The sequence below is a fragment of the Pocillopora damicornis genome, chromosome 5 (genome assembly GCF_964200805.1).
Source record: "Pocillopora damicornis chromosome 5, jaPocDami1.2, whole genome shotgun sequence".
NCBI lineage: Eukaryota > Metazoa > Cnidaria > Anthozoa > Scleractinia > Pocilloporidae > Pocillopora > Pocillopora damicornis.
The window spans coordinates 237,911-249,694 of NC_142674.1; the positions used below are offsets into that span (position 1 = coordinate 237,911).

At 39.5% G+C, this 11,784-nt stretch overlaps 2 protein-coding genes and 1 non-coding gene across 4 annotated transcripts; all 3 read left to right on the forward strand.

Annotated features, from left to right (window-relative positions):
• The first annotated feature begins 9 nt into the window (after positions 1-9).
• On the forward strand, positions 10-3,991 carry LOC113684092 (EEF1A lysine methyltransferase 2). Of its 2 annotated transcripts, XM_027201410.2 has the most exons (6): positions 29-115; positions 920-985; positions 1,238-1,355; positions 1,855-1,959; positions 2,563-2,794; positions 3,339-3,991. In XM_027201410.2, the coding sequence occupies exons 1-6, from the start codon at positions 48-50 to the stop codon at positions 3,437-3,439; spliced, it is 690 nt and encodes a 229-aa protein (XP_027057211.2). In that variant the 5' UTR covers positions 29-47; the 3' UTR covers positions 3,440-3,991. The 2 variants fall into 2 exon arrangements, with proteins under 2 accessions (XP_089063784.1, XP_027057211.2); XM_089207658.1 differs by lacking the exon at positions 1,855-1,959 and having other exon boundaries at positions 10-115.
• Positions 3,002-3,074, forward strand: Trnaa-ggc (transfer RNA alanine (anticodon GGC)). Its single transcript has one exon. It is a non-coding gene; the product is annotated as a tRNA-Ala (tRNA).
• A 227-nt stretch (positions 3,992-4,218) lies between the features above and the next one.
• Positions 4,219-11,184, forward strand: LOC113684082 (uncharacterized). The gene is made up of 9 exons (XM_027201395.2): positions 4,219-4,438; positions 5,109-5,312; positions 5,901-6,068; positions 6,572-6,700; positions 7,297-7,502; positions 7,683-8,401; positions 8,986-9,140; positions 9,446-9,839; positions 10,070-11,184. The coding sequence occupies exons 1-9, from the start codon at positions 4,352-4,354 to the stop codon at positions 10,861-10,863; spliced, it is 2,856 nt and encodes a 951-aa protein (XP_027057196.2). The 5' UTR covers positions 4,219-4,351; the 3' UTR covers positions 10,864-11,184.
• The last annotated feature ends 600 nt before the right edge of the window (positions 11,185-11,784 follow it).

Sequence of the window (11,784 nt, forward strand, 5' to 3'; positions counted from 1 at the left end):
TTTCAACAGCCGCTGACAAATTATAAGCAGGCTCATTCAAATCCATCATGGCGGATGAAGTATGCGAAGGAGATTCAGGGGAACTTCTGGCATCAAAGCTCGGAACTAAAGAATTGTAAGATATTACAAAGGATGAATATAATTTCCAGTTACTCCACCTACATATGTTGTGCTTGAAACTTTTCTTGGTTCGAAATTTTTTACCCAGTTGGATAATCATAATCTGAAACAATTTAGGAACATCGAATTAGTAGCATTGCAGCCTCGTGGAGACTCTTTTGAAAATCGCAACTGTTTTGAAATTTTTATCAAACTCTATCTAGGAGGACAAGTCTCCTATGAAGTTTAACTGTTCCTGATCCCTGGCGTTTGTATCTTATCTGCTCTCAGGAGTGTTACATCAACTGACCAACACGCTCTTAATCCTTCTTGAATTGCGGTCGTTCCGCCCGACGAACAAACAGTGCATTAAATTACAAAGATTAAGCTGTTGTTCCATTCTTTTGATTTCTTTTAGTAATGTTTGTAGATATTTGTTGACCGTGTTATCAAAACAACAGCTCATTCAACCGCTGGGATATTGAACTTCTTCGGAACTTCTGCGATCAAAAGTCAGTATACAACTCAGCAAAAATATTAAATCATTCATGTTGTGTTTTGTTACAAAAACTCAGAAAACAGTAGTTTTATTTAAGATACATATTAAAGAACTCTACACAACGCATCGATAAGACGACAAATACATCAGGCGAAATGACTTCGAAGTTCGGGCGGAAAATTCCCGGGCGGTTCGACTCTCGGGCGGAATGACCGGATACCTCCTTCTTATACACATGTAATGTGGTGTTCTCTCTGTCTCTCAGCCAATGTTTGAGTTAGAGAACACAATCACTTAACTAGTTTATTTGCCATCTTTTAGCTGGGATGAAGCCTACTCTGCAGAATTGGATAATTTTCATGACACTGGTGACGTTGGAGAAGTCTGGTAAAGTGTTTCCCATTTAGAGTTGTGTTTTGGACTCTCAACAATCTTATCACAATGATGTTTACTCTAATTTACCTTGATTTTTACATTTTTCTGCTTGAGACTTCAGATATTTTAATATTTTAATGCTTGGAAATATTCTTGACCATAATATGCTTATACTTGTCACCCAGATGGCACCGTTATACCACATTTAAAGAAAGTGAAGACCTCCTGTTAGTTAATATCCATCTTTTTTGTTGTCAATTTTAGGTTTGGAGAAAGCAGTATGAACAGAATAATTAAATGGATCAAAAACTGTCCAAACATAAGAAAGACATCACTGTTTTTAGACTTAGGATGTGGAAATGGCATTCTTCTGGTGAATCTGGTAAGTTAGGTTTACCAAACACATCTACACTTTCTTTCACCCACTAACTGCAAGTGCGTTGCAGCCTCTGGTATGAAGGGCAACACCTTCATGATCACTGCCTCATAGTGTAGGGGTGGTTTTGGTTTCCCCCAGTCATGCCAGGTGGAGTGTTGTAGCCTTGATAGGGCAAGTTGTACTAATTAAGTCAAAGATAAAGGCTCATACAAAAACTTATCCTCTGGCTCTAGTAAAGGGGTCTGGCACAGGGAAACAACACTGTCCCTTCAAATGAGGAGGTGTATGCAGCTAGTCTCCCAGTTCAGTGTTTGAAAATGGGAAAACTGAAAAGACTTAGATGCAAAAAGGGTACATGTACTTTGAATTGAAATGCAATGTAATTGCACTGAAGTGGGGGGTGAGTAAATGAAGTGGCAGACAGTTTAGTGTGACAGGTTTGTACCACGTGGGCCACTTTGGCTTATACATGGAGTCCTGTACCTGTAACTATTTTTTTCAGGCTCGGCACGGCTACACAAGCTTGATTGGTGTGGATTACTCAGAAGGAGCAGTCAACTTAGCCAAATCAATTGCAGTAGCAGAACAAGTCAAAATTAAATTTCTGGTTTGTTTTTTCAAATTTGATGATATGAACTCCCAAAAATAATACTGACAGTATTAGAACTGTATAATACAGAGGGTTTTTTTGTATTGTCCCTCAAATTCATCAGGGGTGATCCTCTTGTGTACTTCTGTGGTGTACCCTTATATTTATGTACATTCATGCTCCTTTGATTTGGTCTAAGGAAGGTCTGGGGTTGAATAAAGCCCTCCTTTTGTTTGGTTATTTAATTTTGACTCACTCCCCCCATCTTGTACAGGTTTTGTTTATGAAGTTCTAGTATTTGGGTGCATAGATTCAATCAGCCATACTGGGTTCAATCCCTTTATTGCAAGCAAGGACTTTCCATAAGTCATCTTGTACATCATGGAACTATTACTGTTTGTCACTTCAGTGGTTAATTCATCATCCATCCCTTTCTTTCCAGAAATTTTCATCTCTAAACAAACACAAACAATAAGAAATGTAGTGTAAACTTATTTAGTCTCCTTGGTAGCCATTCCTTGGGATGTCTTGCAGGGCAGAAGCCATCCCCCCTAAAACTATCCTCTTTCCCTATCCATGAAAAAAAAACCAGACTCACAAAATAATGTTTGTGAATGACAGGTCTGTGACATCTTAAACACATCAGAGAGTAGTGCCTTGTGCACTGGCAAGAAATTTGATGTGTGCCTGGACAAAGGAACTTATGATGCAATCAGTCTCAATCCAGAAGATGCCAAGGGCTGCCGGGTAAAGTACATTGACAATGTTTTTAGTCTGCTGGCAGCTGGTGGACTCTTCATCATCTGCTCCTGTAACTGGACAAAGACTGAGCTACTTGAGCAGTTTAAAGACAGTAAGTGTCATGGGTTCAAATCCCGTACGGGCCTGAAATTTTTTTCAGGTCCTATTTACAACTACTTGTTTCAGTAGTGTTCTTAGCTGCGAGGATCTCTTAATTTCATCTCTCCACCACAGTGCAAATATGTGAATTTTCATATATCTAAAATCTTCATTCACTTGGATGTTTATTTGGACCCAATTCATTGACCAGCTCCCAGTTGGCTTGTTAGCTCAATTGGTAGAGCGCTGCACCGGCATCGCAGAGGTCATGGGTTCAAATCCCGTACGGGCCTGAAATTTTTTTTTTCAGGTCCTATTTACAACTACTCGTTTCAGTAGTGTTCTTAGCTGCGAGGATCTCTTAATTTCATCTCTCCACCGCAGTGCAAATATGTGAATTTTCATATATCTAAAATCTTCATAAACAGATCTTTTGGGCTCTTTTTTGATTTAGAGACATAAGACCAAAACCAAACTTTAAACAACTGTCCTCTCAGGTAATTTTTGGCTGCTTTACGACTCACCTTGTCATTCTCTTTGTATTTGCTTTTCAACAGAGTTTGAATTTTTAGAAGACCTCCCTGCACCTTCCTTGTCATTTGGCGGTCAGACAGGAAGCACAGTCACAACTCTGGTATTTAAAGCAAGAAACACGTGACAACATGGGCAGTCACACTAAAAGTTGTTACCACTGGCACATGGTACATAGTGTAACGTGTACTTAAAAACAAAGCCATTCTAAGGAACACGAGTTGTTGATCCCTTTTGTTACTTAACTGAAGGAGGTCTGGTAACGAGTTCGGTCTACCCTGATGATTTCACAGAAAATAAGGAATGAAGCCAACCTGGCTCGCCTGTAGTTACCAGTGCCTTCCATAGGAATGTGGGGTACAGTACTGGAAACTAGGATTATGTTGAATTCATGAGAAGGAGACCCAATGAACTGAAAAACATTGAAAAAAGACTCAGTGCATCAATTGTATTATCGTGATTGTTGAAAAGATATGTTTGGTCAATGGAAAGCTCTCGAACACAACGGAATGAATTTACTTCGTTTCATTTTTGCGAAAAAAGAGCTTTAGGGAATAGGTTATTTGCAACTGTTAAGTTGGCATTGGAATTGAAAGTATGAAAAAGAAACTACAATAGCTGTATGAGGTAATTTGAGTTATTTTTAGAATAAAGGAAAATCTTAATGTTTACAACAAAACTTCACTGTAATTACGGGCTTAAATATATATATATATATATATATGTTAAAATAACTTCTAAAGACGTAAAAAACGAAAAAAAAAAAGAAAGCAAAAGACTTTATTTTCGAGTGTTGAAAGCCAAAAAAAAGGGGCATCCTTGCCTCAGACTTTTTCTAAGGGCTCGACAGTTATTTGCACGTGTGCTCCACTATGTTAGTTTGTCATGATGGATATTGTTTGATCGTCTAATTTTGCGCGCGCTCGTTCGGGGCGCGTGCAGCAAAGTTCAACGTAATAAAAGAGTGTGAACCACAAATCGCGTCATAGGATGTAGCCGTTTCAGCCGCGTTTGGGTAAATCACTCAAGAAATTTAGCCATGATAACGTCATTACCACGCCTCAGAGACCATAAGGCAAACGTTGGAGATATCGTGCCTCGTCTCGCAGCAGACAGGAGAAAGAAGGTAAGATATATTGTTCCCTTTTGGGAAGAATGTTAGGCGCTAGGTCTTGGGATGAAATATACGTGTAAGTCCCCACTTCAAAATGCAAGTGGCGGTTGACTAAATCATCTTTTAAAGGTGAGACAGCAAACAAGAGAGCGAGTTAGACGATACATTATTTGGTGCAATGAAGGAAAATGTAGTCTGTAAATCTCCTAATTCTGATCTGTCTGGTGTGGCCCTCGTGAATCACTACTTATGATTCTGAAATAATAACTCGAAAGGAGGTATTCGCACCGTGCTGATCGTAATAAATGAAGAAATGTAAAATGGTTTCCGTGTTTACATAGCCTAATGTAAACACGCGGGAGGTTGGGAGAACACGAGATAAGCGTTGGAAATCACGACGCGAAGCGGAGTGGTTTCCAGCTTACGTAAACACGGAAACCATTTTACATTTCTTTTATAAAATAATTAATGAAAGAGGAACGAAAACCGTGTTTACATACGCTCATGTAAAATGGTTTTATGGCCAATCAGAGCGCGCGTACTATTTAAATTATTTTATAAATACATATATTGTATATTATTATAAAAGGATATTCAGTCCACCCAGTTGTTTTTTATCTTCTCATTCTCCTTTCTGTGGTCACATGAATAGAACGGGACATGAAAACTCTCTTCTTTGTAGATCTCACAGGTTGGAAAGGTATTCCCAAAAACTTTGGTTCAAGAACAAATCGACGAAAAACTTGATTTTCACTGCGTTAGTCTGGAGAAAGACAAAAATATTTTATTTCCCACTGTGGGGGTGGAGAGCGGTTCGAAGAGTCCTGGGATAGCGGGCAAAGTACCTACACCATCTGTGGAGACTGGGGACGGCACAGAGGTCACTGTAAGTAACAGCCGCGTGACCAGAGTGTCACAGTATTTTTACTGCTAAGCGATCTTTGTATTCAATGCTTACTCGTAAAAGAATCGTCTGTCATGTATAGGTTATATGTAATTGTCTTTGAAGTCGCGCGCACGCACCTCTATCCTCAAGAATGAGATCTTCATTACCAATTTGGATTTCAGTGACGATTAAAATCGGAATACTGCATCCTTTTTATTTAGATTTTTGTAGGAAAGAGACTTTTGTTGTTAAGGATGCTTCACTAAACACTGAAGGCTACCATCACTCATGAGTCTTAAGCGATATTTCCGTGTTTTCTAATCACAACATGACTTTCCAGTGATAATTGACAACTTCATCTGAAACAAGATGTACTCATAGCACACAATTTGCGCGATGTTATAAAAAATAGTTTGATTTGTGGTGGAAAAAGTTCGTTTCCTTTTTTTTCTGTTGGATCTAATTGAGGTTTAACAGAAAAATAAGCGATGCAAGAGTTGAATTTTGAAAGGTTGAAATGCAGTCTAGATCTATTTCTCTCTCTGATAAAAGTTGTGTCAAAAGATGGATTTTTTTATACTGCTTTAGCTTCCGGAGTTACCCAGTGTGCTTGGCGGGCGTCGCGTCTCCTCCTCGCCTGGTCCAGATAACACTGAACCGCTGGATCTGCTGGTCAAGGGTGAGGCTCACAAAAAATCTCAGACTGAAATTACCGCAGACACGGTTGAACCTGTCTCTGATATGGCGGTAGAAGAGGTAAACCTTTGAGTATAATTCCTACATATATTGTTCTACATGTTGATGGTGTTTGGATTCCAAAAGCCTACATGCAGCTGTGTCCCATTTCCTTCCTTGTTTCAAGCAAATTTTGGCTGGGGTTCCTGTGGATTTGGAGAAATACTTACCTTCTTACTTCGAGGACTAAGAGGTCTTGTTTGATAATACATTTTTTTTACGAAAAATAATTCCTACTTCTATAACAATTTCTATAAAAGCACCCAGAATTTGAGGGATTTCAGTCACAGAACATATTGGTGCATACTGGTCGTTCAAAAGAGGGAGCAGTACTTTTAGCTCCTAGAAATTGTTGGAACCTCAATCCGTGATGTGTCATTCATAACCCAAGGAAATCTTAAATCTCCTTCCTACGTTCCCACACCTGTTAAAATTGCTATCAGTGTCAGGAATAAGAACTACTATACTTCTTGTTCCGTTTAATTTTTTTTAGAAGCTGCCTCACTTTTCTTATTCTTCACCAGGTCATTATTTCCAAACTCGAACCAATCATTGACTCTCTGTTTGAAGACGATGAGCTTTTTGCACAGGAGTTTGAAGAAGATGGTCTAAACCGTGTCCTGTTCATAAAAAAGATAGGAATTTATGTTGAGGTTAGTCTTGCCTTGTTACATCGCCATCAGCCCTTTTAACGTATAAGCTTTGTTTAAACCCCTGTTCAACTTAGAAAACACTGATAAAAAGTTGGCAAAGTGTCTGTGGTATTTATTTTACTTTCAAAGCTGTAAGGGAGGGGTAACAAACTGGCGCAAAATAAAAAAAACCTTACAGATGTGCGAATTGGTAGGTCCATTTCCAGCGTGAAAGCTATAAAGGTTATGGTAGGCGATTGTTTTCCCATATTTCCCTTTTCACTGTGCATTCTCAAGGCGTCCTCTTTCGCGTTTCAAAGAGCACCTGATCTCAGCGCTCAACTCTTCAGAATACAATAGCAATTTTTCTTGAGGTACGGGAAACATTGCAACATTGTGATCTTGCATTCCTGGCACCTTTTTAGTTTTTATTATTATTGTTACTCTTGTCATGCAATGAAATTGTCGGGGGAAAAACAATCGCCGTAGTCAGCTCTTTTCAAGCTTTTCGTGTCGTTAAGTTCTGGTAACCCATATAACATACAAACCTAAGTATCTACAATCTATACAGAGGATCAAGATTCTCCTTAGCCACAAATACGATACTTTTTTATAAGATAAAAACCAAAGACTACATACCGGGAGTGTTTTGTACGCCATTGTTCCACTGTCCAAGATGTAAAGACCATTGGGCAGAATTTGGATCTGTGCCGGCAAACTGTCAGTTACCACAGCAACCAACTCGTGGGCCTGCAATACACCTGGCCAGTAATATAAAGCGGAGGTTCAATGACTGGAGGAGGAAGACCAAGAGAAGACTTGGGTTTGTAATTCTTCTCTTGTACTCTGTAAGTGCACTATTAATTCAATTTCCGGCCTAAAGGCAGCTGAATGCAGTCTTTCTTGTAGCAAAAAATAGCTTTAATTTTCAATGTGTGAATTCGCTGAATGGTAACACATGAGAAGTGGTACAAATTTTGATGATGTTTTATCTGATTTACAGAGACATAAAAGAAGGATACATTGTATCAGGAAGTGGGACAGTACTAAACCAAATCAACGGACAAGACACCAATACTACCCTTGGTAAGGACAGAAAATCACTTGACTATTTGTTGTCTAGTGAGGAAGCGCTTGAAGAGTTGAGTCTTGGTGTTATTGATTCTGGGACAAAGATAGAAGCGTTTAGAGTCCTTAGAGTGGATGAACAGACATTAGACGAGGATTATGTGAAAAAAGTCGTAGATGCACTTGGTTTTAGTCAAGAGCAATATGACGATTTTGCGCGAGTCAACTTAAACAAAGTGAGAATGGATTATGATGTTGAATCGGACGGAAAAACATCGTTTAAGTCGCGGCTAGATTTATCAATGTTGGATAATATATTAATAAAGGATTTGCCTGAGATCATCAAAGAAAAGTTGTTGTCGATACTGCGATTACAAAAACAAAGAATGAGAAGGAAAAAGAAGAAACAGATAGCGACGTCTATGAATGGTCCTGATTCTGTTGAAGGGAACTACGCCCAAAGTGAAAATACGTCTGAAAGCTTTTATATCCAAGGATTTGATGACGAGGATACAGAACATGATTCTAACTTAATTGAAAATGGAATAAGGGCTTCAGTGAAAATGAACAGAATGAGAAGAGAAAATAGTGGAAAGCAGGGAAGAGGGCAGAGAACCGGAGAGGGCCTGGGGAATATGAGTGAACAAGAAACTCGTAAGTACAATTTTTACTCCATGGTCGTCATTGGGAGACTGAGATTAAGGTTATCACTGGGAAATAACCACGGCAAATGGGAATAAGATTAAATGCGATAGAACTCTAAAATTTGAAAAGAATTCTACGAGAAAAGCTGGATTCCCCCCCACCCTCGAACCCAATAGACGACCCTGTATAGATAATCTGGCAACCAAATAACTTCATTTGCAAATTATTAAAAATTGTTCTCAAGGAGTGGTTTAATGGGTGAAAACGACATTCAATCCGACAATCCATTCAATTCATGTTATGCAAGCTTTTGTAAAGATCGTAGACGTGGCGACCTAGGGGTTACCCCCTTACCCTTCTGCCACACCCTTTCGACTCCAGAGCGTCCAGTCAAGTTTGGTGTCCTAGTAATTGCTTTGAAATGATCATTTTGTCAGGGTAGACAAACACCGAAACGATACAGGGATTGTTAAGGAAGTAGAATATTATCATTAACAAATAAAGATGAGTTCTAAAAGTTTCGGTTAGATTTTTTAAGTTGCTCAAATTTTGACATGATTCCTTTGAAATGAATCACTTGTGCTCATCCGTAGCTGGTAGAAAATCATCATTGGCTGGGGGACGTCATAGTGATACATCAGCCCGTGAAGGAAGATCATCTCGAGTGTCCACTGCTTTATCTGCACATTCAGATAGGAAAGAATTTTCAGCACCAAGATCACCAAGTAATGTCCTGGTCTACAAAGAGGTAAATGGCTTAGACTCAGATTTGTTCTTTGGCTTCACTGAGTACAGAGAAATATATTTATGGATTTAGTGTTACCGAGTTTTAAGTTCGTGTGTAATTGGACCGGTTTATCAGTACTTGCCTTAGGTTTAGAGCGATTTTGAAATAACTGTTCTCAGGCCCGGTCGACAGGTATTTATCAATGGTGCTATTGTTTACAGGAAATCGATTGGAATGATAAGGCTTGACTTGGAAAATGAAATGACAAACATTAATCAAAGTAGGTTTTAGACATTACCAATGACCAAAAACTTTTCTTGCTTCAGTTACAGAATCAGCGACGCGCTCGTAAAAAGAATACTAGCGTAAGTAACAGATCAGGTCAACCAGACACGCTTTTTCAGAGACTTGGGAAACATTCCATGACTGTGACCGCAAACAGCCCTTCATTTTTTGCTTACGATAATGTTGATTCTGATGAGGAGACCTGGGAACAAGGGAAGGCTTTTAGAATTGGTTCTAGTCGTGATGGTAGAAGAGATTCACTTACATCGCACATGTCCGAAATGTCACGTGGAGCTCACGAGACCGATTCAAATGCATACTTCGTGTCTGACCCGCCACGTAGTGTTAAAGGGACTGAGTCACGCTCCTCTATGTTGCAAAAGTACAGCAGGGCAGTTGGAAGTGCGCATGCTCGAAAGGATGCATCTTTCTCTAGTAAGCACGGCCTTTATCTAATTTCGGGTTATGATTTTTTTCTTAGTCTTTTTCTTTTTGTTGTTTTACTTTACCCCCCCCCCCCCTTCGATCCTCTTTCTACAGGCCTTTCTTTCACCTAATTAAGTCTGAAATATACCTACCAGTGCTGCGTTCTCAGATATCTTGATTCACCATAAGTAGGCTTCGCTCCTTACTAAAAACGTTGTTTCTTTGTTTTTATTCGATAGATTTAGATGATCAGGCCTCTTGGGGCACTAACGATGGAAGTATTTACAACATCGGAGACGACCCATCAGGCTCCAGATCAGACAGACCGCGCCGTTTTATAAGAAAAAAGGAAAAGGGAGATGCTGTCAAGAGGCCTGGAAACCACTACCATAGCAGAGTCATAGACGATATGCCCGTAGGCCAAGGAAGTCCGTCCCTGAGTCACGTGACACCATCATTTGTTGAAGCTAATGTGACGTATGGATCAAAAGCGAGGTTAAGCCAGGCGCATATTTCACTGATTGATGCCAATAGTCCTTCACTGTGTAGCACGATTACGGGAACCCAGGAACAGAGGGTCTCGTCAGCGCTCATAAAGCGATCCTTACGTTCTGCTTCAGCAAAAGAGCCGTCCCCGAGAAAGCAAGAAACAATCGAATTAGAATGCATGTCGCAGAAACAAGATAATTGCGCACCTCAAAACAACCAGGAAACTGTCATCCGCATAGAGAGTGATTCAACACATTTTGTGCAAGCTCAAGAAAACCAGACCAGTCCAAATGAGGAGCCCGCTAAAAAGCCCGGTGCAAAGGTCTCTAGACAGCCATTTGAAGAAGAGTACAAACCACTCATTTCATTGGAGGATTTAAACTTTATTCATAGACTTCCGGTATCAAGTGCGTTTACGTATTCGTTTTATGAGCTGCCCAGTCAGCATCGAGTTCACAATGATTCAATCAAGCAGGCCTTTGGCCGGATCGGTCGACGCAAAAAGAAGGGAACTGCCCAATTTCGGAGTAAAAGTGCTCCTTGAGATAATGCAATGCTTCAATAACATCGAAATATTTTGTTCAGTTTAGTCGAGGATATCGTGTCTGATGTTAAGTTCCACTGAATTTCGTCCACACACACTCCCTACATAGACCACGTTGTTTATTCTGGTAACTACCTGCTTCAGTGCGGTTTGAACTTGTTTAAGAATCAACACAACGAACCTGAAAGGCCAGGTAAAAAACCATGAAGTAACTTAAATTCAAGTGATCTCTGAGAATTTACTTTCTCTTTAATGATAGGTTGAATAGTAATAAATGAGTTAGCTTTTATTAATAAACTATATTGATTACCAATCTCAACTATATGCAAGTTTCTACCGTTTTTCGAATCCAATATCTGGGGTGAAACGTTGGCGAACAACGACTGGTAATTGAGCTTGTATTTTGGCTTATGCAAAGAAATCAAGAGTACCCCAATTCATCATATAACTGTCCCTTCTAAAACCAAGAATTCAACTCAATCAAAGATCATCTTAAAAAAAAAAAATTCAGAAAAATACGCTGAAAATCCTCGCACATGGGTTTGTGATTCACCTCTTGCGACAGCTTGCATCTGGCTACAAACACTTTACCACCTTAAATCCGTGAAATATCTTGGAAGGGATGTTATCGTATTGTTAGATTTTCATCCGGCGAGGAAAAGAACTGGGTCAATCTTGGTAAGCCTTTTTGCAATTTTAATGCATTGTAGAACTTATGCAGTTTTTCATTTACCTTGAACGCAACAAAATTATTTTTCAGGTTTTGTCACGCTTTGCAGTTGAATGTGGCCTTCTAAATCGGCTGACCACAGCGCTCTTTGTGAAAGAGAGATGCATAAGTTCGGAGAGCAGGGGCACTTAAGTTTAAAAGATTGTTGTGCGATAAAATGAAAATACGCAGACAATGAGCTTCAGTCTAAA